This window comes from Chelonia mydas, chromosome 23, assembly GCF_015237465.2.
Source record: "Chelonia mydas isolate rCheMyd1 chromosome 23, rCheMyd1.pri.v2, whole genome shotgun sequence".
Classification (NCBI taxonomy): domain Eukaryota; kingdom Metazoa; phylum Chordata; order Testudines; family Cheloniidae; genus Chelonia; species Chelonia mydas.
In genome coordinates, this window is record NC_051263.2 from 13,909,100 (window position 1) to 13,936,331 (window position 27,232).

The window sequence follows — 27,232 nt, forward strand, 5'->3', positions numbered from 1 at the left end:
GGTCCTCCCCGCTCACCCCGGCGGGGGCTGAACTTCCCGGGTCAGCGGCGTGCGCAGCGCCGCGTCCCGCCCCGGTCCCGGGCCTCCGCCGCGCCGGCTGGGGCTGCCGGACCCGGCCCAGGTAGGCGGCGGCTGGGCGGGGCAGGGGGGCCGGTCCCCCACGGCAGCCGGGCTGGAGGCTCACCAGGGGGCGCGGCTAGCGCAGGACGCCCGGGTTCTGCTCCCCAGCTCGGCCCCTGGCCCGCGGGGCGACTCGCGGGTCCTTTCCCCGCTCCGTGCCTCAGTTTCCCCCTCTGCGCAAGCGGGCTAAGGAGCCCCGCCGCCCTTTGTAAAGCAAAGCGCTAGGTAAGATGAGAACTCCGCCTTCTTGTTTGTGATCGCAGTCCTGGCTCGGAGACCCCGGCACAGCCCAAGACCCCCCACTGTGCTGGGCGCTGTACATTGTTTATTAGGGTAGCACTAGGCACCCCAGTCATGGCTCAGGACCCCTGTGTGCTAGGCGCTGTAGAGACACAACACAAAGTGAGGGGGCAGGGTTGAGCTGGGAAGTATTGGGGGTTGGGGTGAGTGGGGCAGAGCTGCAGGAATGTGGGGCTGGGGTTAGGGGGCGGGGCTGAGCTGCAGGGATGTGGGGCTGGAGTTAGGGGCAGGGCTGAGCTGGAGGATATGGGGCTGGACTGAGGGGTGTAGGGTTCAGCTGGGAGGCATAGGGCTGGCAGCTGGGTTGCCCCAAGCTCAGACCCTTCTCATTCCAGGGCGCTGGGACATTAGAGGCGGGTCCAATGTATTTTGCTGAGATCCAGTGGGCTCTGCTGGACCCTGCTCCGAGGCCCGTCTACAGGGACATGGTTCCAGAGAACTACGGGACGCTCCTCTCTCGGGGTAAGGATCCCCCTTGACATTTGGGGCTGGGCAGGCTTTGATGTGCCCGGATTGGCTCTAACTCTGGGTTCTCCCCTTAGATTTGGGGTGTCAGTTCCCCCATCCCCTGAAAGCAAGTGAGAGGGAAGGAGACAATTGCCTCCACACCTGTGATGAGAAAGAGGGGTCAGAAATGTCGCGGCTAGAGCTGAGCTAATAACTGGTGTTTTTGGTTACGGGGCAGATCTGGAAAACGGGGGGTGGGGGGGGGAGAACCCTTATGGGGTCTTGAAACAAAAATTTTGGGTCAAACATAACGTTGTGTTTGATGCAAACCAAAACGTTTCCTTTTGATTTCAGCCATTTTTTTTTTACTGTTTTTAAAATTACTCTTTAATAAAAGCAAAGGAAATTTGGAAATGAAAAGTCATTTTGATCCAAATGTTTGGATTTGTTCCCCCTCTTTCTTTTTTTGAGCGACTGCAACCATTTGCCAAACTCGACTCCAATTCACACGGCATTCAGGCAACCCGGGCCTGTGTTTTTCGCTGAAAAAAGGGTTTTGTCCAAAGAATTTTGCTCTGGCATTGCTCACAATATCTGTCTGTTGTATTGTGCTTTCCCTCAGGAGAGCTGTATCCTTATCCCCATGCTATAGACAGGGACACTGAGGTACGGAGAGATGAAGTGATTTACCAAGGTCACTCCTCAGGCCGGTGGCAGAGCTGGGACTAAAATCCAAGTCTCCTGAACCCCAGTCCAGTGCTTTAGCCACTAGCCCATACTGCTTCCCACCCCGTCTCTTCTCCCCCACCCAGCCCTACACACTTGTCCACTTATCCAATCTCTTCAGCTTTGTGAGAACTAAATTACAGCATTGTTACCCTCGCACTCAGAGACTTCGCAGCACCCCGTGGTGCCAGGCCCTGTACGTATGCATATTGAGAGACGCTCTCTGCCTCCAAGAGCTCACAGCCTACGTAGCCAAGACTCATCTCTCCGGCTGGGTGACTTCTGCCACAGTCTTTCAGCTTCCCTGAAAAATTAAATTAAATTAAATTCCCCCCAAAGTCAGAGTATTTGATGAAATGTTTCCAGTTTTTCAGTGTGAAATGACTGTTGGTTTCAAAATTTCCTTTATTTTTATGTACAATAATCTACTCCCCCCTCCCCCCGAGAAAATGATTAAAAAGGGTCAAAATAAAAACAACATGTTCTGATTTTCTCAAAATGAAGCGTTCCATTCCGCCCAAATCAATACATAGATGTGTATTTATCTGACTTTTTCAATCCCTGAAAACGTTGAAAAATTTTATTTTCGGTTGGACCTGAAATTGATTTTTTAAAAATTTTTTCTGACTTGCCAATGAATCGAAAAAGCCATTATTTGCCTATCTCTACTCATGAGCTCTCCCAATTGTACCTCATACAGGAGAAGATTACAACTATTATTATCATTGTTATTTACTGGGTGTATTACGGTAACACTGGGAGCCCCGGTCATGGCTCAGGACCCCATTGTGCTAGGTGCCATAAATTATGTATTAGGTGTATTACGGTAGTGCCTAGGAGCTCCAGTCATGGCCCAGGACCCCGTTGTGCTAGGTGCTGTACAAACCCAGAACAGAAAGACGGTCCCTGCCCAAAGGGGCCTACGATCAGGAGTGGCAGATGCATCACGTGTGGCTTTCCACCCATCCCACCCCACATTGGGCGGTAGCTCCCTCTCCTCCATCACTGCCTGTCCGCGTGTGAGATGGAAGAACAACTGAGGAAGGGTCATTAAGGCAGCTGGGTTTATTTTTCGGCATTCTAATGAGTTCATTTCCACGCCCCTCAATTGTTCTCCTTTCCTCCCCAGCTCTGGCAGCAAATTGGGTGGGACGGGGGGAAGCTAGTGCTACCCTTCCAAGCTCCACGTGTAAAATGAACTCTGCCAACATTTCTCAAAACACCTCACAGAGCAACAGGCTCAGGCTCTCGGCAGACTCAGGCAGCATCGGTTATGCCTTCAATTTGCATTTTCCTGGTTTTCTTCACAACCATAGCAGCTAGATTTTTTTTTGTAATGAAAGTTAAGATTCTGGAAACAAGGAAGCAGAAGGGAGAGGTGCTGATGAGCTAACAGCCGGGAAAATCATGTTCGGATTCTCTCTTTATCCTCGCAGATAGCAGCATGATTAACCCAGCCCTGCAGCAGGGAGGCCCCGAGACAACACAGCCCCACGGGACATTACCAGGGATGAGATCCGAAGGGAACGTTTACCAGGCCCCAGGCCACGCAGCCACCTGCCAGAGCCAGGCCAGGCCAGCGGGAAAGCCATGGAGCAAAACAGCTGCCGACAGTGAGGGCCTGAAGAAACTCAAAGAGGGCAGTGCTGCCGTGCAGCGGGTCCAGGGTCTGCATCTCCCCCAGCCCGGGGGGAGCCAGACCGTGTGCACCCAGTGCGGGGGCAGTTTCGGCCAAAGTGTGCGCCCTGCCCAGCTGCTGCCCCAGCCACCCCAGCCACGGGTCCCGGCGGCAGAGAGATTCTACCAGTGCCCTGACTGTGGGAAGAGCTTCTCGGTCAGCTCGCACCTGACCATCCACCGGCGGATCCACACGGGGGAGAAGCCCTACCAGTGCGGCGAGTGCGGGAAGAGCTTCAGCCAAAGCTCAACCCTGGTGCTGCACCGGCGCACCCACACCGGGGAGAAGCCCTACAAGTGCACCGATTGTGGGCGGAGCTTCGCCGTCAGCTCCCACCTGGCCAAGCACCAGCGCATCCACACGGGGGAGAAGCCTTACCAGTGCCACCACTGCGGGAAGCGGTTCAGCCAGAGCTCCACCCTCAACCTCCACCAGCGGACCCACACAGGGGAGCGGCCGTACCGCTGCACCGAGTGTGGCCGGGGCTTCTCGGTCAGCTCCCACCTGACCATTCACCGGCGGATCCACACAGGGGAAAAGCCTTACCGGTGCGGCGAGTGCGGCAAGAGCTTCCGGCAGCGATCAGGGCTCATCACCCACCAGAGAAGCCACGCAGCACAAAGACCCTACAAATAAAGAGGGGTGCAGGCCCCTTTAAGAGGAGGCGGGGCCAGCCTCGTTGTCACATTCTCTGGGTGCTCTGGTGAGGCCACGCCCACTGCCTTTTAAAGGGGCCGCTCACCCAATGACAGACCCAGTCGCATGCGGCGTAGAGACCCTACAAATAAAGAGCGTGCTGGCCCTTTTAAGAGGAGGCAGGGCCAGTCTCAGCTGTGCTGGTCTGCTTGTCCGTCACACGCTCTGGGGCTCCAGTGAAGCCATGCCTGCCCTGTCACAGACCCAGTGTTGCCAAATATCACACGGTGGGCTCTCTTTAGAGCAGTCTGGCCTTGAGGGGAGGGCACTGGACTGGACTGGCACTCAGGAGACCTGGGTTCTATTCCTAGCTCTGCCCTGCTGCAAGTCACTTCCCCTTTCTGTGCCTCTTTTTCCCCATCTGCAAAGTGGAGGTAATGCTACTAAAGTGCTTTGAGATCTGCTGATGAAAAGTGCTAGGTATCATTCTTAATTAATTGATTTTCCGCTGGAAAATTGGGGTTTTGATCCAATAAAACGTGTCTGGTTCCTCCAGAAAGTTTCAATTTTTTTGTCAGAAAAACATCAGCCAAAAACCGACATTTTTTTATTTTGAAATGCTGCCGTACTGCCTCATGGGAGTTGTAGTGCAATTGCTTCGTGCCCTCATTCTCCACTCTAGGCTGAGCTTGGTTGGACTGCATCTCCCATGATGCACCATGATCTCCCCTAAAAAAACGAGGAGTTCAGTGGCACCTTAAAGACTAACAGATTTATTTGGGCATAAGCTTTTGTGTGTAAAAAATCCACTTCTCCCAGATCTCAACCTGTTCCTGAGCCACTTCAGTGAATCATAGGAATTGCACTTTGGTTGCCTCATGCTATAGGCCAGGCTAACCATCAAGACTACATCTCCCATGATGCAGTATGGGCATGTGAATGCCATGAGGTATCATGATAGGTCATCTACAGGGTGACCCGAATGCATCATGGGAGATGTAATCGAACCAAGGAGGCTGGTGTGTAGAGAAGAATGGGAGCATGAGGCTCCTGAACTGCAATTCCCATGAGGCACTGCAGTGGTTTAGAAAGAGGGGAGACTGTTATGCATCATGGGAGAAGTAGTCTGATGGAGGAGAATAGGCGCATGAGGTACCTGAACTACAACTGCTACGAGGCACCATCGTGGCATTTCAGAATTGAAATATTTTGTGATTTGGCCAAAAATATGTCAGGTTTTGGGGAAAACGTGTCAGTTTTCAGGCAAGAGAGGGTTTTTTTTTTTTTTTTTTTTTGCCAAAAGCTTGAAATTTCCTGTGGAAAATTTCAGCAAAAACTCCCCCCTCCCTTCCCATTTTTCTCTCAATTTTCTGTGGCAAAAAAATCTCATTTTCCTCACCAGCTCTGCATATAGATGTCCTGCCTGAGGCTGAGCAGAAACACCACCTCTCCTTTCTACCAGTGTTCTTTCAAGTCGTGAAATGCTAAAATTACAATTTAGGGTTGTATTTTGCCAATTTCTGACCAGATCAATGGCCTGTTGAAGCAGGAAATGCTAGTTATGGCTTTCTGGATAACCTTAACTCTGCCCCTTTGTGTGTAAGAATCACAAGAGTCTCTAACTACACCGCCACTGTTATCTGTGAACCACATCATGTTCCTCTGTGCTCTTTCAGCCTAGCGTCTTTGTATGGTATTTTCTAGTTCTTTTCTTACAAAACAAAACAAAACACAAAAAGAAAAACAATAGACAAATATAGCCTTTCATGTGGAACTATTTTCATAACCATATTTTAATGGACAGTCTGCCTTGTGGATGATTTCCTCCCATCAACAATCATGTCATAGCCCTGCAACAGTGAAAGTGGCTCCCTGTTTGACAAAGGGTCATTAGGCCGGGATTTGATTGCATCTTTTTTCACTTCTTTTCATGCAGTTTGGCAGATGGAACAACAGAGGGAAAAGTTTTGTGTTGGAAAGGCTTGAAGGTATTAAGACTGGAGCTGGGCAAAATTATTCTGCTGGATTATTGGTGACAAATATAGATTCGCTGGCACCAAAACATTTGGTGACTTTGTGCTGGTTTCCAAAAATGTCCAAAAAATATAGATTTTGTTTTGAAACATTTTGATACATATTTTTTTTTTTTAATTCAAAGTGACTTTTTGTCTCATAAGTTCCTTCCGTTTTCGTTTTATAAATTGCTTAGAATTGAAATGAAATGTTTAATTTTGGGTCAAATGAAATGTTATCCGAAATGACTTTTGCTTTGACTTTGCAATCCACATTTCAAAACATTTTCTTTTAGGGTCACCCTGCAATTCATTATGTTTATTTTATTTTATGTTTTTCAGAACTGTCAGCAAATCGAAATAAATCCATTCTGTGCCCAGTTATAATTCAGATGTTTTTAAGAACCTTGGCTTTGCAACATTAAGTCCTTTTATCATATTGCAGAGGCTGTGTTGAGTGTCTATGGCCTGCGTGTGCCATAGGGACCCTATGATAAAGATGCTTACAAACCATTATTATGCACAGAAGAAATAACTGCAGAAACATTAAAACACTTTACATTCAAAAGCAAAATGGCTCTTTGCCATTATTTCTATTCCTGTAAGCTTGTTGGAGTTGGCTTTTGGGTCTGTGTTTGCACAGCGCCTAGTGCAGTGGAGTTCATGCCTGGGCCTCCTAGTGCTATTGTATGACACCTAATAAATAATGTACAGCCCCTAGCGTAATGGGGTCCTGGGCTATGGCTAGTATAACCACAGGAAAAAAGTGACACTTGGGAGGATAAGACAAGAGACACCCCATGGAGACAGACAGATGTGGGAGAACAAGGAGACAACATTGGGTAGCATGACAGGCAGTGGTCATAACACACCAGCCACCCAACCGTTGTCAAGTTTTCTGTGGGTAGCACAGCAAAGGAGAGCTTTAAGCAGGGGGTTCCCCAAGGGAAACAATTGTGATCCTTTCAATCTCTCAGCATACAAGTTTTCCCAGGTCTTTGATCAATCTGTCACACTGACTTCAAGGCATAAGGAAAATCACATGCATAAATGTTACGTTTTTCACAAGTGCCTAGGTGATTTAGGAGCCTCAGACTTAGGGTCCGAAGTCACTCAAGCTTGGTCTACACTTCAAAGTTTTACCAGCATATCTGTGTCAGTTCAGAGTGTGAAAAAATCACGCCCGGGACATTGCCACGCTAGGAAAAGCCCTAGTATAGACGCAGTAATACTGGCAAGCAAGTTATTTCGCTTATTTCATTCAGGGAACCAGTGTAAATTGACTTGGCAGAATTCCGTTATCTAATCAGAATTCTTTTATCTGTCTTTCTATTTATCATTTCAACAGATAATATCAATGCTTATTTTTAAGCATTTTCTTTATTTTGTATCAATTTAAATTCTCACAGTTGTGCAAAATGATGGGTTTTAAGGTTTTGTTGTATCGATTTTCATTGCTCACAGCTGCAGGAAATTATAGGAGGAGGGAGTCCAGCAATAATGATTTAATGACCGTAGATGTTGATTTCAAAATGTTGCAGCTTTAGAACTGTCAAAAGGCAAACTGTCAACACTACCAGTCAAAATGTCCAAAGCAAATAACCTTAAACCAAAACCTACGAAGTTTTTCAGCAACATTCTTCTTACTTGGCCTAGTTGTAAATTTTGATTGTTGTGGATGGAAATATTTTGTTGTGTGCAAGGTGAAATCGACATTCACTGAAAAGAATTGAATCCTTCCGAGTTTAAATATAAAGTAAGATGGCAAAAGCGCTCTTTAGCTGGTATATGCTGCATCTCCGCTAGCTGGTATATAGCTATGCTGGCAAATCCTTTCTAGTGCAGAGATTGCCACCCATTTCTCTGCTGTTATGGCAGCCCTTATCCTAGGGTATGTGTCTATGTTGCAACTAGGGTGTGCAATTGCAGCTGGTGTAGATATACCCAAGCGGGCTTTGGTCTTGCTGGCTCGGGTACCAGGACTGGCAATGCTGTGGCAGCAGACGGCTGCGAGGGCTAGCCATCTAAGTAATTACCTGGGGTCCTAGGTAGGTCAAGCGGTTGCTGCCACAGCTAGCTAGATCAAAGCTAGCTCAGGTGTGTCTACATCTGTTACAACCGTACCCTCCCAGTGTGGACGCACCCTCTGTGTCTGTGCGCTGCAGGGTCGGGGAGAGAGCATCTGAAAGGGCTGGATCTGCTGCTGGTTATTCCCAGTGTGCATTGCGACCCGATCCCGCCTCTCTGTGTTAAGGCACAGAACCCCCGCTCCAGTGAGTGCCGTTGTTTGGTCTGTGATTTCTTGCAGCAGTTGGCCAGCTTCATGCACCCTCTCTATCACCTGCTCATCCTCTGGGTACGTCTACACAGGGATAAAAAACCTGCTGCTGGACCAGGGCAGCTGAAAAATTGCTGTGTAGACTTTCAGGCTCGGGCTCCAGCTGGATTGTCTATACGCAGGGTGACCAGACAGCAAGTGTGAAAAATCGAGATGGGGGTGGGGGGTATAGGAGCCTATATAAGAAAAAGACTCAAAAATCTGGACTGTCTCTATAAAATCGGGACATCTGGTCATCCTATCTTTCTGGCAATTTTTAGCCCCATAGCCTGAGTCCTGTAAGCCCAGGTCAGCTGACCCAGGCCAAGCCGGGCCGTGCTGTGTGCCTTTTATCCCTGCGTAAACACCCATATCCCTGATATGTGTGCAGGGGCTGTGATTCTGCAAATACCAAAGGATCATTTGACCCATCCTTAAAATGGACAAGGTTGGTCTGTCAGGCAGCCACATTTCTGGCAGTGAGATGGAAAAATGGCATGAAAAAGAGGAGATCATGGGCTGGAACAGAGGGATTGGTGGAAATTTGAGCCCAAATCCACAATTCCCTGTGATGAGTGCTCGTGTCCCAGGCCCACAATATATGGCAGCTGCACCACAATATATTGCAAAGTGCTCCCCAAACCAGTGCACCAGATGGCAGCGCAGGGGATTCGGGGATGTCTCCTAGACTTGATTAGAGGACAGAGTTTCTGTCCTATGAAGGGGGGCGAAGTCCTCTCAAAGTTTGGGTGAAGCGGAATCCCCCCAAAATAATTCATGTCGGGTCGATAGAAATGCTTCGTTTTCACCCTTTTTACATTTTTCAAATGAAAAAAAAAAAGAAATTTCGAAAGAAAGTCATTTTGAAATGAGAAATTACAACAACAACAAAAAACCAAAACAAAAACCCCTCCCAAATTGGGACAAGTGCCAAAATCATAGAATCATAGAATATCAGGGTTGGAAGGGACCTCAGGAGGTCATCTAGTCCAACCCCCTGCTCAAAGCAGGACCAATCCCCGACTAAATCATCCCAGCCAGGGCTTTGTCAAGCCTGACCTTAAAAACTTCTAAGGAAGGAGATTCCACCACCTCCCTAGGTAACACATTCCAGTGTTTCACCACCCTCCTAGTGAAAAAGTTTTTCCTAATATCCAACCTAAACCTCCCCCACTGCAACTTGAGACCATTACTCCTTGTCCTGTCATCTGCTACCACAGAGAACAGTCTAGATCCATCCTCTTTGGAACCCCCTTTCAGGTAGTTGAACTTTTTCACAAAGCCAAATTCCGACAAATGATTTGTTTTGTGTCAGTTTCATTTTATTTATCTTTTAAAAAAATATAACCTAACAAACCATTCATTTTAAGATAAAAAAATCAAAACGTTTCCTTCCTAATAGAGCCAATATTTGTTCAGATGAGCAGTTTGGAAAAATTCTCGAGATTTGGATCTTTTTGGGCAGATCCCTAAAAGGCTCATGGGATGGGAAGGCTTCTTTCCACCCCGACTGACCTCTGACCTCTGGAGCAGTATTGCGCCCCTTAAAGAGAAAGCACTGAGCAGTACCGCCGGGCTTTGTAATCAGGTCTGCGTGTGAAACACACTTGACACCACAAAAAACCCTACATTGTTGTGACCGCTCGTGGACACTTGTTTATGGACCACTCGAGGACACGGCTAATAATGCCCGCCAAATCACGGTTCTTCCAGTGGCCGGCCACGAAGCCAGCTGCACCGACGGGTCCCCCCAGATGGCGATGAGGTCTGAGGTCTCCGCTACAAGCGGCAGCTTGAGGCCTCGGATTTTTTTTCCATCGATCCCAAGGTCTGAAGGGCCCACTGGCTCTCCGGGGACCCGCGGGCCAGAGAACCGCCCCGTCCACCGGCGGGAGCAGATCTTCCAGGGCAAACCGCCCGTCTCGATTCCCGCTCGGTCGGGGACGGGGAACCCCTGTGGCTGCTGGCCTGAGAGGCTCCCTGGTGAAGCTGAGTCTCCCCGGCGCCGCAGCAGACACCGATCGCCCCGCGCCGGGCTCCCCCCGCGCTCCCGGGGGCCTTTAACCGCCGCCGGGAGGCCCAGGCCAGGCCGGGAGGCTCCCGGCCGGTCCCGGAGGGTTGGCAAGCCCAGCACCCCGGCGAGGGGCGGGTTAAAACCAGCGAGCCGGCAGCTGTGGGGCAGAGCGGCCCCTGGGGCGGGGGGGGCAGAAGATGCGACTGAGACCGGAGCTTCCTGGTGCTGCCGCCGGGCCAGGACGGCTCCCATCCGGCTGCGGGGGCCCGGGGCGGCGGCGCGGAGCAGCGCCCGGGGGGGTGAGAGGCGAGCCCGGCGTGGCGGGAGGGGGGTGGGCAGGAGTCTCCTCCCCCACTGCCCCCACCCCCCCGGGGAGTCTGGGCGGGGATCCCCCCAACTGCCCCCCATCCCCCCCCGGGGAGCCTGTGCGGGGATCCCCCCAACTGCTCCCTGACTGCCCCCCCCATCCCCGGGGAGTCTGGGCGGGGATCCCCCCAACTGCTCCCTGACTGCCCCCCCCATCCCCGGGGAGTCTGGGCGGGGATCCCCCCAACTGCTCCCTGATTGCCCCCCCATCCCCGGGGAGTCTGGGCGGGGATCCCCCCAACTGCCCCCCATCCCCCCCGGGGAGCCTGTGCGGGGATCCCCCCAACTGCTCCCTGACTGCCCCCCCATCCCCGGGGAGTCTGGGCGGGGATCCCCCCAACTGCCCCCCATCCCCCCCGGGGAGCCTGTGCGGGGATCCCCCCAACTGCTCCCTGACTGCCCCCCCCCATCCCCGGGGAGTCTGGGCGGGGATCCCCCCAACTGCTCCCTGACTGCCCCCCCCATCCCCGGGGAGTCTGAGCGGGGATCCCCCCAACTGCCCCCCATCCCCCCCCCCGGGAGCCTGTGCGGGGATCCCCCCAACTGCCCCCCCACTGCCCCCCATCCCCCCGGGAAGTCTGTGCGGGCATTCCCCCAATCCCCCCCGCCCCATCCCCCCAGGGAGTCTGTATGGGGATCCCCCATCCCCCCCCCCACTGCCCCATCCCCCCCAGAGAGTCTGTGCGGGGATCTCCCACTGCCCCCCCCACTGCCCCAGCCAGCGCTGGAGAGTCTGTGAGGGGATCCCCCCATTCCCTCCCTCCAACTGACCCAGCCAGACCTGGGGAGTCTGTGCAGAGCTTTCCCTGCCACTTACCAGTCATCCCTCTTCTCCACCTGAGCTTTGATTTCTCTCTCATGAAAGTTAATAAGCAGCCCAAAAGTAAGGCAGCTCTCTGAGCCTGCTGTATTACCCAAGCTCTCCCACTCCCCACTCGCCCCGCTCTGTCAGGGCCCCAGTGTTGGGCTTGGTGCTAACGCTGCAGAGGCAGAGGGCAGCTTGCCTAGTTGCTAGAACAGGATTCCTGGGTTCCATTCCTGGCTCTGCCATGTGGCTGTGGGCAAGTGTCTGCGCCCCACTGTGCCTCAGTTTCCCTCTCTGTAGAGGGGGCTAGCAGCCCTGCCTACACACACAGACTGAGTGAGCTCTGTGGCTGGGGAGCACTCGGTGATAATATTATGGGTCTGGGGGCATGTGACCCCACTGTGGTGCTGTGCATGTTACGGGCATAATAGGGTCTGGTTGGGGAGGGGGAGCTGTACAGGATCATGGGTAGGCCCTGATGGAACTGGGGAAGGCCACATTTCCCTGAGGTATTAGGAGCCGGGTGTCTCTGACATTCTCATCTCATCTCCAGCTGGGCCTCATGGTGGTCCTTTCTGGCCCTGGAATCCCCCTCTTTATTCCTTTCTTTCTGTGGGGAAAGCAATATTGCCTGCATGGGGGCCTCCCTATGCCCTCCCCCCACTGACCCAGCCAGCGCTGGGGCGTCTGTGCGGGGATACCCGCCACCCCATCACCTCCCCTCAACCTGCTCAGACCACCCCCATCTCTGCCTTAAGACAGTGACTTTAAACCAACCTCATGCTTCAGGGCTTCAGCCAGGCGCCTGCAGGGGTCAGGAAGGATTCTCCCCCTCCTCCCCCCAACCCAGTTAGCCCACTCCCAATACAAAGAGGAGGCGAGTCAAGATCATGCACCTGGCTTTGTTGCGTTCCTTTGACCTTTGACCTGTTTCCTTCCCCCATGAACAGGATTCCCAGCCCCCTGCCCCAGGACGTGCTGTTCCAGATGAGGCGAGGGGAAGGGCCCTGCGCCCCGCATCTCCTGGACTCCACGGAAAGGGCGGTCCTGAGGGGCACCCGTGCAGGTGAGGAATGCGGGAAATCGGTTTGGGCTTTAGAGAAGAGTTGCATCCTGAATCGGTCCTAAAAAGCCATACGTTTTGAAAGTGGCTAAACAAAATGCCAGACACGGCCTAACGTTGGGTCAGCTGAATTGCCTTCTTTTGTATTTGCAGTGACAGCCAGCAGCCTTTTCACACCAGAACAGGGTTCACTGGTCATCTGAAACCCACCACGGGGAAATCCCTAGGTTAGCACAGAGCCATAAAGGTCAAGACCAGGGGTTCTGAAACTTTTTTTTTTTTTTTTTTGCTGGAACCCCCTTTGAAAATATTTCAGGCTGTGACACCCCCTCCCCCACCCAAAAAGACTATCTACCCCATCCATACCAGGCCACCCTTCTGCGCTGCTGTCCGCGGCGACGCTGCCTTCAGAGCTGGGCACCTGGCCAGTCGCCACTGCTGCCTGCAGAGCTGGTTGGCTGGAGAGTGGAGAAGCAAGGGTGGCAATACTGTGACCCCTTACAATAGGCTTTTGAGTCAGGACCCCCAGTTTGAGACACACTGGTCAAGACATTGTCCGTCCTGGCCACGCCACGCCAGCGCAATCCCAAGGGAGGGCAATTGAGCCTCCCCCAAAAGCCAACGATTCTCACCTCTCAGTCCATTGTCCTCCGGTGAGGCCAGGTGGAATTCACCTACCTTGCGCGCCCACTGGGTAGCAATGCAAAGTCGAAACGGAGGCGGGCATAGGCGTCACGCAGATATCACAGAGCGTTCCCACTTCGTCACATTGGGCCCTTGAACAAGTCAATTGGCCCTTTTCGCAACACATCAAAAGACGAGCTGTACCATTGTCCTCCTTTTGCACAGACAGGGGAAGTGACATGCATGAGGTCACCCAGTGCAGACCTGGAGAGAGAGCCCAGCTGTCCTGTGCTTTATTCACTAGGCCACACTGCTATGAAGAGTACCCAGTGTGATATTTGGTGCTGTTGGGTCTCAGGGTGAGCGGCTCCTTTAAGGGGAAATGGACTGAGCCTGATTTACATCCCAGAGCTCGTGACTGACAGCCAGGTCTGCAGAGAGATAAAAGGCCCAGGTGGGATTGACCCTGCCTCCTTTTAAAGGGGCCTTGCGGCAGGGCACATGGGTTCTACTCCGCTCCAGACCAAAATGAGAGTGGTATGATTCTCCGCGGGAGCATCTCAAACCTCACCACCTTCCGCTCCAAGTGCAAAGCCTCCCTTCTCGAGCTGTGTAGCAACACGTTTGGGTTGGTGGGTATCCAGACCAAACCAGGCCACTACACACTTCTCCTCCTGGGGAGAGAACAAAGACCATGTGACAGATGTTAGCTACCTTGCTGGCTGCATGACTGGACGAGACTCCAATATTCTGGGGTAGGCACGGTATGCAGACCCGCATAGAACAGAACGATAGTTACAAAATGAGCAACAACTGGAATGTCCACCCGGTTGGAAACTGTGACATTTCAACGTTTGTTTTCGTCCTGAATGGGGTGAAAAGTCGAAATGTCGCATTTTTTTTTCCTGTGGAACAAAAAGTTTCAATTAGGAATTGGTGAGATGTTTCGTTTCAGCATTTTTGGTTTTTTTTCCTTGATGTGGAACATTTTGCTATCCCTGAATGGAAATGCTTAATTGGGGAGCAGTGAAGTGACTCCAAAATGCTTTGTTTTCAGTCGGCTTTGAAGGGGTTTTGTCGGTAAACGTTGATTTCACTATGCGCACACACAAACCCACAAAACAATGTTTCCATTGCTAAAAATTGAAATGTATAGATATGCAAAGTAAGAAAAATGCTGTTCATCAGAGTTTGAGTGAAGGATATTTCCTTTGCTCATTTTGACCTGACGTTGGCCATTTGTGTTTTAATGATTATCAAGCTTTAACTTTTTGAATCTCAACACCTACTGTCATAAAATAATTATTGTCTGACCCTCCTCCGTTATCTGATCCAATTTCCCACAACTGTGAAAATTTAAATCGATAAAAAACAAAAAATGCTGAAAAATAAACAGTGATCTAATCCATTAAAATTATACATATTAAAAATGGAATTCTGCCAAGCCTAGTTTTGAGTTAGTTCAGTATTCAACTTTCATCATGGTGCATCATGGGAATTGTAGTTCATGTACCTCATGCGTCCCTTCTCGCCTATGGGTTGGGGTGCTTGGCCGAACTGCATCTCCCATGATGCACTACATGCCTCACTGAGAGGGAAGACTATGTTGCATCATGGGAGATGTAGTCCAGCCAGGGAGCCCAGCCCATATGAGAGAATGGGGACCTGGAACACAACTCCCATGAGGTAATGTACCACAATATGGAAATAGAAATAATACCTAGTTCTTTTTCATCAGTAGCTCTCTAAGCACTTCACAGTCCTTCTTAATGTGTTTATCCTGTGAGGGAGGGAAGAGCTATTAGCCCTGTTGTACAGATGCATTTGACATGAAATGCTGATTAAAGCTGAACTGATTTGCAACTAAATGTTTCAGACCAGTTGAGCAATCCAAAATATTTCGATTTGGGTCAAACTGACCTGGAACAAAATCTTCTATTTCCGTTCCCAATGGAAAATTGAAAAGATTCAGTAAAATTAAAATTTCCACCTGGAAAATTCTGAATGTGATTTGGGGTGGGCTCACGGGTCTGCAGGATCCGTGCTACGCCCTGGCTTTTGAACAGCCCCTGGGAAGAACCCCATCTGTTGGTGGACCCCAAGGGGTCCCACTCTTCCTTCACGTAGGCCACATGACATCAGTGCCTCTGAGACTGATCTTTTGAGCTCCAGCATTCCTGCTTCACACTGAGCTCTGCCCAGTGAGTCCAACCAAGCTAGGCTCCTGGTCAGAGACTTGTACACCCTTCAGGGACCCATGCACTTCAGCGAGTATTTGCAGTGACATCCGGAAGCGTTTGCAAAGCAGAGCAGGGTTTATTAGTCAGCTAGAACCCAGCATCGGGAAGTCATAGGATAGAGAACTAAAGGTTAAGATGTAGTCCTTTCTGGCTAAGCTAGTGGTCCACCCAGCCAAGCTTCTGTGGAATCCCTTTCTCGATCTCTCTCCGTCTCCCTGTTAGTCTCAGACGGGCTGTCTTTTTCCCAAAAGACACGCTTTATTCCAGCCACCTGATGCCTTTCATAGACCATAAGGTCAGAAGGGACCATCATGATCATCTAGTCTGAGCTCCTTCACATTGCAGGCCACAGAACCTCACCCACCCACTCCTGTAACAGACCCCTGACCTCTGGCTAAGTTACGGAAGTCCTCAAATCATGAAGACTTCAAGTTCCAGAAAAAAGAAAAGGAGTACTTGTGGCACCTTAGAGACTAACCAATTTATTTGAGCATAAGCTTTCGTGAGCTACAGCTGTTACTCTGAAACCTGTCATTATTCAAGTTACAGAGACTCCACCATTAACACTAGTTTAAACCTGCAAGTGTCCCATGCCGCAGAGAAAGACAGAAACATCCCATGGTCTCTGCCAATCTGACCTGGGGAAAAATTCCTTCCCAGCCCCAAATATGGCGATCAGTTAGACCCTGAGCATGTGGGCAACACCCACCAGCCAGGCACCTGGGAAAAATTTGCTGTAGTAACTCAGAGCCCTCCCCATGCAGTGTCCCACCCAGGCCGGTGGAGATATTTGCTGCGAGCAGTCGCAAATCGGCTTCATGCCATTGTAGGCAATGTCACCATATTATCCCCTCCCTAAACTTACCAAGCTCAGTCTGGAAGCCCGTTAGGATTTTTGGCCCCCGCTCTTCCGGAACGTCACTCCTCCAATGGTTAGGAAGCTTCATCTAATTTCTAGCCTAAACTTGATGATAGCCGGTTTACATCCATTTGTTCTTGTGTTCTTGTGACCACATTGGTGCTTAACTTAAGTAACTCCTCTCCATCCCTCTGATGTGGAGCAGAACTCTGTTTATTCAACCCTCCCTTAACTGGCTCGCCGCGTTTACCGAACAACCAGGACTCCAGGGCCAGAAGTAGGTGATCTCTCCGGTGGCCACTAGATGGTGCTGCAGCATCCCATTTTGTCATTCTTCTGTTTATCCGGTTTTGATGATCTGATCTGGCCCCGATCCCAATTAGAGCGGATAACCGGGGTTCTCCTGTACTGATAGAGAGCGATCATATCTCTCCTCAGCCTTCTTTCGCTGGGGCTGCACAAGCCAAGCTCTTTGAGTCTCCTCTCCTTATCCAGCTCCTGCAGACCCATGCTGAGTTCCCCAGTTCAGCCTGCCAGAGGTTCCCGAGGATAAGCATCAGTTGCTCGATCCCTGGGGTTCCCATGGTCTTTGTGGAGCCTCCACAGATATGGGTTAATTTCAGCCTTTCTCCGGCTCCGCCCCAAGAGCGGGTCTTTAACCCGCAAAGCACCAGGCATCGGAATCGTTGGACTGTTACAGAAAATTCCCCCTTCCTCACAGGAGGAGAGCGCGTTGTCCTTTGAAATATCGTCCCCATGAGAAATTCCCAACCGGCTGCAATGAGCAGCCCCTTGCGTCTGCCTCGGCCCAGGGCGTGACTCACCCCTCTCTTCTCTCCACAGGTGGCGGGAGTGAGCCTGAGGTGGGAGATCCCTGGCAGGAGGCAGCACAGCCACACAGGATGTCCACCAGAGGCTCTGCCGGGAACGATCCCCGGGGCCCGGATCCAGACCTCGCCTGGGGGGCCGAGGCCGGGGGGCAGCAGGGGGACTCTGAAGTGGAGTGTCTGGGCCCAGCCTGGAGGGATGAGGCTGAGGCTGGGGGCCAGGAGGGAAACTCCCCAGTGGAGCGGCTCGGCCAGGCCTGGGGGAGCGAGCCAGAGGCCCAGCCGGGCCAGGCCCCTCCCTACACTGGCGCCTCGGCCCCCTGCCCGTCGCTGGGGAAGCCCTACAAGTGCACGGAGTGCGGCAAGGGCTTCAGCCAGAGCTCCCACCTGATGCGCCACCTGGGCACCCACACAGGGGAGAAGCCCTACAAGTGCGGGGCCTGCGCCAAGAGCTTCACCCAGAACTCCAACCTGCTGCAGCACCAGCGCATGCACACGGGCGAGAAGCCCTACCACTGCCCGCAGTGCGGCAAACGCTTCTCCTGGAGCTCCAACCTCATCCAGCACCAGCGCCTCCACACCGGCCAGAAGCCCTTCCAGTGCGCCCAGTGCGGCAAGCGCTTCTGCGAGAGCTCCCGCCTGCTGGAGCACCAGCGCATCCACACCGGTGAGAAGCCCTACCGCTGCCCGCAGTGCGCCAAGAGCTTCAGCCGCAGCTCCCACCTCATCCGCCACCAGCGCATCCACACCGGCGAGCGCCCCTACAAGTGCACCCAGTGCGGGAAAAGCTTCAGCCAGAGCTCGGCGCTCATCCTGCACCACAGGACCCACGCGGCCCACCCGCTCTGAGCAGCCTGCCAGGGGAGGGGCGGGGCGAGGGATTGCACACTGCTCATGCCTTATTAGAGACCCATGCTTGGAGTAAGGACACGCCGGGCATGTGGGCAAAGGGTTCCCGTTGGAGTGCAATGCTTGTTCCGCCTTGGATACAGGTGAGCTCAGGGCTTATTACACTTGGGAGAATCCACAGGGGACACGTGGACAAAGGGCTTCTGTGGGAGATCACTGCTTATTAGATCTTGGAGGATCCACGTGGGATGGTGACCGTGGACACGGGGGAGCTCAGCGCTTGTAACGCCTCAGAGAGTGCATGTGGGTTGGTGACAGTGGACACGGGGGAGCTCATTTTTGTGACACCTTGGAGAGTCCATGGGGGATGGTGACCGAGGACATATGGGAGCTCATTCTTTGTGATACCTCGGAAAGTCCACGGAGGATGGTGACTGAGGACACAGGGGAGCTCAGTGCTTGTAACACCTCGGAGAGTCCCTGGGGGGCGGGGGAGGGGAAAGACTCTCTGTCCACCTGGGGGAAAGATTCCTTTTGAATTCACAACGTATTGCACGTGTCCCAGCAAAAAGAAACCCAGAGCAAGGAGTTTAATCATAGTGGACATGTCCTCTGTGGATCTGTGTTGCGCTCGTTGGTACCTTAGCTGCCTACAGAATGGAAACCACGGGAGAAAAGTGTATGAGGGGGGAGAAGGAGGTGTGGTTACACCTGGCAGAGACTCCGCTCGGGGAGAAATCACTAAACTAGAGGAAAAATAAACCCAAGAAATGCAACTTCTTCACCCGTCGCTCGCCAGTGCGTCCAGTTCTGGTGCCCACTATTCAAGAAGGATATTGGTGAATTGGAGAGGGCTCAGAGAAGAGCCACGAGAATGATGAAAGGATACGATTTAGTCACGGAGGTCACAGATGCTCTTATGTTTTAACGGACGTCTGTGACTTCTTCGGCTTCAACCCGCCCCCTGCGGCAGTGGTGGGGGCCGGAGCTGCCTCCTGCCGCGCAGCCAAGGTGGTCAGCGGCTGGGGTGGTTAGTGGCTGTGGCCAGAACAGTCAGCAGATGGGCCTGGAGCTGTCCCCCCTCCATCCCCCCCACAGCAGCTGTGGCCGTCCTCCCTTGCCACTGGCTGGGGCCAGGGCTGTCCCTTCCTTCCCCCCACCCCAGCAGCTGGGGCTGGGGTTGTCCCTCCCCCATTGTCCCAATGGCTATAGCTGGTCCTGGAGTTGGAGCTGTTTCCTCTCCCCTCCTCCCCCCTAGTTATTTTTAGTAAAAATCTCAGACAGGTTGCAGGCTTCCATGAATTTGTGTTAAGTGCCTGCGACCTGTCTGTGACTTTTACTAAAAATAACCATGACAAAATCTTAATCTCCACAATGATTAAAGGATCCTAAATCCTGCCTCATAGTGAGAGACCCCATGAGCTCAGTCTGTTCAGCTTAACATGGAAAAGGTTGAGGGACGACTTGGTCACAGCCCGATCCAACGGCTGGAAGCTGAAGCCAGACCAATTCAGACTAGAAGTAACATTTTAACTGTGAGGGTGATGAACGATGGGAACAAGGGTGGTGGTGGATTCTCCATGGCTGGCCATTTTAAAATCAAGATTGAATGGTTCCCCGCCCCCCAAAAGATCCGCGCTAGTTCCAACGGGGATTCTCTGGCCTGTGCTACGCAGGAGGTCAGACTAGATGATCCCCGTGGTCCCTTCTGGCCTTGGGATCTATGACCCTAGGAAAGTCCATCCTGGCACCACTGGCTCCGAGATGGTGCTGGTGGCAATGGGCGAAATTCCACCTGCATGCTGAGAGGCAGCAACCTAATGACGTCGCCCTGCCCAAGTCTTAGTCTGAAGGCGTAAGCCGGATTTACCTGGAGGACAGGCCTTTTTAAAAATTAATTAGTTTATTAGGGTAGTGCTCACTGGTCAGCTGAGAATGGGGCCCCAGTGTGCGACACAGACATTGAGTAGTAGAAGAGCTGCCCCGAACAGCTGATGATCTGAACAGACAGGACCGGCACTGGGCGGGGACGGGGGGGGAGGGGAATACTGCACCGGCAGAGCGAAGAACAGGAAGGCTGGTGCATCGCACTTCAAGAATCCCCTATGGAAATTGTACATATTAAGGGCAAAGCAAATGCGGGCTCTGATACACGGCCCAGGCACAAAAGCTCTGAATGGATGCTTATTAACAGCCAGTGGCTGCCCTTACTGTAAGAAGGGAGGTGTGACCCAGAGACCCCTTGAGGCAAACAGCCAGAGGGCATAAGGGGGCCCGTGGGGTTTCCAGGGATCTCCTGGGTCTATCGTCTACCTAATAGTGCGCCAAAGGGTGGCGCGTGAGGTCTCTGCAAAGAGCCAGTGATGCTCTGGTCATCTTAAGCTTTGTGAAATGGATGGTATTTAAGGAGTTCTGTCTCCATACTGAGGTTCTTAAGGTGCATTAGTTAAGAGTGGACATCAGAAGGTGATAAACAGGTTTTGTTCCGGCAGTGGGTAGGAGACACTTGGCTCCCTGGCTGACCATTGTGCGTCTCACGATGTGTATCTGTTTGCACTGCTCATCGAAGTTTGCAAAATCTACAAGAAAGACGCCTACAAGGGGTGTGTGTGTGTGTGTGGGGGTGTTCCATGATTTTTTGAGAGGGAGGTTGGAGGGGATCAGCTAAAGGGAACGGAAGGAGGGGCAAGTGTAGACTGAAGATGAGGTGAAGAGACTGTGAGAAGGGAGGAGGAGGCCTGGAGCAAAAGCTGATCAGCACAGGGCAGGGACAGGCCGGTCAAAGCTGTAGATTGTTCTCTGAAGGACCAGAAGTCCTGGCTTTGGCTGCTTTTGCCCCCTGCTGGCTGGCTCCTCTCTGCAGTTTTTCCCCAAGGCCATGTGAGTGGTGGGGGGCAGGGGGGAGTGGAGGCCAAGTTCCCCTAGAACAGGGGCAGTCCATTTATTTTGTCAAGATCCATATTTCCTGGTCAAGGTCCAGACTCCAGAGAAAATAATAAAAAAAAATCAGTAATGATAATGGTAAAGTAAATTAAAATATTTCAGGGTCCGTTCAAAAGTGACTGGTGGTCTGGATTTGGCCCACAGTCTGCCTATTGGCCTGCCCTAGAGTGTGTGTGTGTGTGTGTGTTTCCCCTGCATAGGTCTGGGTCCAGCAAGGTGCTGGGGCTTGTACTGGTTTCTCCACACAGAAGTGGATTTTGCTCACTGCTACCAGCACTGTCTATCTCAGTGATCCAATTCTAGCCTTGTTTTTTGGGGGGAGGAGCGCTGGGGTCTGCAATAAAAAAGGTTGCAGATAGGAGATTATTATCAGCATTTGTGGAAGAAGAAAGGTCGGAGCCTCTTTTTCCCACTGGCTCTGAGTGTGACGGGCCGGAGAGGAAATCCATGGACTAGAGATGTGGGAGACAATAATACACCAAAGGTACTGACCAAAGCCAGCTGTGTGATGGATGGATGAGTGGAACCCGTGGCAGACCAGCCTGAATGTTCCGAGTCCTGGGAAATGAGGCGTTGGGCACATGTGTTGCTGAAAACATGCGGGTGAAACTGTTGGGCTCTGAAAGAGCCACCTGTTTGTGGAGGTGAGAGCAATGGGGCTCTCTCTGACCCCAATATCTAAGGGGGGAGGACTGACCAAAACACTTGCTGATGGCAGACAAAGAATCCTTGAGGGAAAGCCATAGCCAGCCGGCAAGAAACTGCTTTATGAAGGGGGTAGAAATCCAGCTCCTCATCCAAAGACTGCTGCAGTCAATCACCAGTCACCCATTTGAAGTCAACAGATTCTGGATCAGGCTCTAGTTCTGTGGCTCAGACACATGGCAAATCAAGGGGAGGTTCCGTTACTGCTTCCTGTGAAATGGAGGGTCTGAACGTGTCTCTCTGGGTAGGTCAGAGCAGCACGGATGCTGCAGGAGGACATACAGAGCCCCTGGGCTCTCATCCCGTCTCTGGAGTGCACTCTGGGCAAAGTGGAGTGAGAGAGCTGAAGACCCTGCTACAGTAGATGAATTTATTACACTAGCCTGTTTGGGATGTAATTCTCTGCATTGAAGTCTGGGAGTTGCTTCTCTTTATGTCCGTCCCTCCCCGCCCCGTGTGTGTGTACCTGAGTGCATGGCTCAGTGAGGGGGATTCGGTACTGAGGTAGCTGGGATCCAGAATTTATAGAGGTTTCAGAGTAGCAGCCGTGTTAGTCTGTATTCGCAAAAAGAAAAGGAGTACTTGTGGCACCATAGAGACTAACCATGAGCTCACGAAAGCTTATGCTCAAATTAATTGGTTAGTCTCTAAGAATTTATAGAGGGGAATGTAAATGTCCCTAGCTAATATTTCTTTGATTTTTTTTTTTTTGGGTGGGGGTGGCGGGGAAGGTTTAAGAACCCAGTGATCATTCCTGGTCTCAGCCAATGATTATTAAATGGTGATTTTTACAATTCAACCCCAGGTAGATTGTGTAAAGTGAAAACTTCTTTTGTGCATTAAGCTCAAACTGGGTTTATCCAAGAGTGGTTCTCCGTTCCTCAATATCCTTTCTCCTATAGCTCCTGGCTCATGTCCCCAGATATTAAAAGGCATTTGACTGGGTAAAGTGGACTATGGTACAGCGCTTCTATGGCAAAATCGCTTCAGAATGAATCTCGTGAGCTGGTTAAATTCCCCAGATAAACTCTGCAAATGTCAGAATCTCAAGGGGAGCAAAAGTTTCAACTAGAGCGAGGTGAAGTTTTGGATGAGACTTTTTTTTTTTTTTGCGCTAACAAATGCAGATTCTGGTTGACTGAAACATTTTAGGCATTTGGTTTGAGTTTGTTGTTTTGGTAAAAAAAATTAAAAACACCCGCCCTCCAAAAAAAACCCCTCCAAACATTCAGAATACAAATATTTTCTTTCAATATTTTTGAAATAAAGTGTTTTGATTCAAAATGACTTTTTTTTTTTTTTTTTTTAGAAATTTCCTTCACTCTTTTATTTATTTATTGTTTTTAAAAGGCTCAAAATCAAAACAAAATGAAACATTTTGGGTCAAACTATTTTTTTAATGTTTTTGCTGAAATTAAAAAAAAATTGTTTCTGGTCAGCCCCGAATGATTTAAAAAATTGAGGCTAGTTTTTGGAACTGCCAGTGAATCAAAAAAAAAAAGTTATTCACACAGCTCTAATTTTAACTCTGTTATGTATTGCAGGGATGCATCTAACATTGGCTGCAACTTTCACACCTATCTGCCCTTTTTCTCAAGCCCTTAGCTACTAAAGCTGTGTCTGCACTGGGGGAAAAAAGGTGTGTTCTTAACTCAAATTAAATAACATGATGTAAAATCCTCGTGAACTTCTGTTAGCTAAATTAAGGACACATTTTTTTTCCCTCGTGAAGATGCACCCTTGGTTTGGAGAATTCAGGGATCTTTAAAGGTCTCTTCCAACCTTAATCGTCTATGTTTCTATGAATCTTCTCTGGGCAAGAACATGGTAAAGTATATGTCTTCACTTGTGTAAAGTGAAAACTTCTTTTGTGCATTAAGCTCAAACTGGGTTTATCCAAGAGCGGTTCTCCGTTCCCCAGTATCTGTTCTCCTATAGCTCCTGGCTTATTTCCCTGGACACTAACAGGTATTTGACTGGGTAAAGTGGCCTATGGTACAGAACTCCAATGGCGAAAGAACTATTTATCGGAAACTCACCCTCTTCCTGCCAAAGTCCCCTCTGTCTTGTCCTGGTTCTGTTTCATCAAGACTGGATGCCTTTCTGGAAGATATACTTTAGTGAAACAGGAGTTACTGGACCCAATGCTGGGGTGACATAGTGAAATTTAATGGCCTGTGATATCCAGGGGCTCAGGCTAGATGCGCTAATGATCCCTTTCAGCCTTAAAGTCTGTTAATTCAAAAAAATGCTCTGTATCTTCAGGTCTCAGGTGCAACGGTGATGGGGAACTTCGTTGGCCCCCTTTACCGCAGTATCTGAGAACCCCACATTTTTAAATGTATTTATCCTTCAGTATAGATACTAGCTATGCTGCCAGGAGGGTCTCTCCCATCGGCATTGGCAATCCACCTCCCTGAAAGGCAGGAACTAAGTCGACAGGAAACCTTTGTGATCATCTCATCTCTCCTGTGTAGCACCGGCCAGAGAATCTGCCCCAAAGCTTCACTACCCTCACTGTTACAAATGCATGCCTTATTTTAGTTTGAATTTGTCTGGCTTCTTCTCCCAGCCATTGGATCTTGTTATGCCTCGCTGATAGGACCGCACAGTGTGGAGATGTCTCCGCCCAGATTGGGCCTCCGTTGTGCCAGGTGCTGTACAGACATACAACAAGAGACAGTCCCTACCCCAAAGGGCTTACAGAGTACTGACTGCTCTCTATAAATACATCAGGGGCTGAACAATAGGGCGGCAGAAGAGTTATGGAAGCTAAAGGACAATGTTGGTGTCATGGAGTCCCTGGGCGATGCTCTGGAACTGCTCCCTACAAAGCCAGGCAGGACTCTGGTGAAGTCTCCTCTCTGTGAGCAGACTGCCTTCAGGGCAAAAAGCTTCCACGGCTTCCACCTTTCTGGGTCTGACCTCAGAGCATTTAGCATCCTCTGCCCCTCCATGCGCTTCCCACAGCAAGTCTGCCCAGGCGGGGTCCTGGGGAAGCCAGAGGGTCCTGCACCCCAACTCCGCAGTCAGACATGACTTTTAGCCAGCCAGCAAAACAGAGGTTTATTAGACGACAGGAACATGGTCTAAAACGGAGCTTGTAGGTACGGAGAACAGGACCCCTCAGCCGGGTTCATTTTGGGGGGCAGTGAGCCAGACAACCACGTCTGCCCTTTACTTCTTGTTCCCAGCCAGCCCCTCCTCCTTTGGGCTTTGTCCCTTTTCCGGGCCAGGAGGTCACCTGATTCCTTTGTTCTCCAACACCTTTAGCTCTCACCTTGCAGGGGGGAAGGGCCCAGGCCATCAGTTGCCAGGAGACAGAGTGTCGGCCATTTATGTACCCTGGCCCTTTGTTCTGCAACAATTACATTCCCTTATCCCACCACCTAGAGACTTAAGAAATGCATGGGGAAACTGAGGCACCCCTACAGTATTTAGAGGAAACATTAAGAACAGTCCCACTTCGTCACAGTTGGCACAGGAACAAATGGGGAGAAACGGGCCATGGGTAAACTGAGGCTGGACATGAGAAGGACCCTCAGGGAAGGGAGGTTCTGAAGTGGCCACTGAGTAAGAGGAGTTGGGGGGAAAACAGGCTAACTGCTTTGAAGATGGAGTTTCTGGAAGGAATTATATGACAGGATTGCCTTCACTAGCAGGGGCTGGACTCAGTGACCCAATGGGTCACTTCCAATCTATTGGACTTTGGGTCAGTAACATTTTGCTTTTAAACATCCAAAGACCTTAATTTGGGGCCACGTTGCCAGGGTACCACGTCTTCCATCAGAAGAGCAGATTGGGGAGGGGGACCCATAAAGTGCTGCTTCAGCACAAGAATTCTCCGGGGCAGAAAGCTTGCAGATGGGGCCCCCTTGAAGTGGGGGAGCAATGCACCACCAGCCACTTACTGAGTACTTGGAGAGGCCCCGGTGGCCCAGTGGCTAATCGGCTACTGTTGGTTGTGCCTCATTAATTTCACTTCAACTTATATTAAAATACTGATTTTAATCGTACGCCTGTCTTGAATTTTATCATTTTGCTTCATTTTCTTTCAACATTTCTATTCTAGTAAAATATTAATTTTAATCTGATATTTATATATACAAATATTTTTGTCAGTATTGCTTCCATTCGTTTCATTTCAACTTTGCTATTCTATTACAATTAATATTTTAATATTATATGTACACATAGTTTATCCAATCTATTATATTTAACGCTTTACTGTAATATAAACGTCAAAACAAAATGAAATGACACCGAAACAAAATGTTTTTACCTCACTGAAATGATTCGCCGCTGTCACCGTGATGGTTCTGAATTGAAATTCTTCTGAATTTTTCAGCCGTGAGAAATCTTAAAATTTTGGCTTTTCATTTCATTTGGAATGGGGAAAATAGAAACGTCCGATTTCCTGCAGGACGGAATTCCCAGTTTCTGACCATCCCGACTCACCAGCAACATCTGCTGTAAGGCAGGCCACAGAATACACTGTATAGAGGCCCAGCTATGAAAATGCCTCTTGCGATCTGGATTCACTGCAAACATGAGGAAGCCTTCTTGCTGGGTAAGACACAACACTAGGCCTGGAGAGGCGGATTCAGGCCCCAGCTCTTCCACACTTTCCCTGTGTCAACTTGGGACTCCATCAACCTATGACTCACTTTCCCCAGCCTTCCTGCCTGCTTGTTGTGGGATAAATTCATTTACGTTTATGAGGTGCCCAGATAACGTGGCGAAGGAGGCCATGTAGGAGGAGGCCCATCTGGCCTCTGGTGAACGTGAGAACAGCTTCAACTCAGCTTCCCCATAATCGGGAATACACATGATAGGGTGGGTGTGAAAGTGGCAGGTTTCACGCACAGGGGTCAGAGGACTAGTGGTGAAATCCCAGCTGGGCAGCTTTCTGTTCCCTTTGCTGATGATGTGACCTATTTGCTTATTGCTATAAACATTAAGGGGCCAGGTCCCCGGGTAGTGTAAATCGGCCACCACTCTATGGGGCCAAATCCCAGCTGGGGTAAATCAGCCATAGCTCCATTGAAGTGAAAGGTGCTAAACTGATTTACACCAGCTGAAGAGCTGGCTTGAAAACCTAGCTAACTTGACCTATATTTTTTTCACGGAATCACTCCCCCCTGGTCTTTTCATACACGTCTTCGATTCACAATAACACAGCCTAAACCCACCTTGACCCAAGCCCCGGTCCAGCCCTCTGAGAATAGACATTTGGAATGGAGAGTGTTTGGATTTCATCATCTCTTTGGCATATCACCAACTTCTCTGTCTGCGCAGAGACGTTTCCCTGTGGGGGAACAGCCCACTGGCACACCAGGAACAATGATGCAAGATTGCAGCCACTTGCACTGGGATTTATTAAAACACGAGTCGTCCCCAGCCATTTCATGATGGGAAGCGTAAATAAACATCAAGGGGATGAGCAAGGCCTTTGGAGACTCCCAGAGAAGCAGCCAGCAAATTAGCTACATCAGGGGCTATTAAAAGTTTCTTGTCTGAAATTGCAGTTACACGCCAAGTGGTGGTTATAATGGCCCTGGGGAAGTTCCACCGTGATTGGTCTCCACGGGACCGACTTTTCTTAGCCACATGTTGGCTTGTGCAAGGTAAATGTAAAATATTCCCGAAGTGTTTATTCTGCATACTTTGGTCTCAGGTAAATGACTGCACAAAGTAGGGG

The 27,232-nt window shown here is 50.6% G+C and overlaps 1 protein-coding gene across 1 annotated transcript; it reads left to right on the forward strand.

Moving 5' to 3' along the window:
• Window positions 1–36: 36 nt before the first annotated feature.
• Window positions 37–25,547, forward strand: LOC102943367 (zinc finger protein 501). The gene is given in 5 exon segments (XM_043534460.1): window positions 37–345; window positions 756–882; window positions 3,030–3,913; window positions 17,383–22,061; window positions 22,195–25,547. Coding segments are annotated over 3 exon segments (1,485 nt in total). The 5' UTR covers window positions 37–345; window positions 756–782; the 3' UTR covers window positions 17,884–22,061; window positions 22,195–25,547.
• Window positions 25,548–27,232: the final 1,685 nt, after the last annotated feature.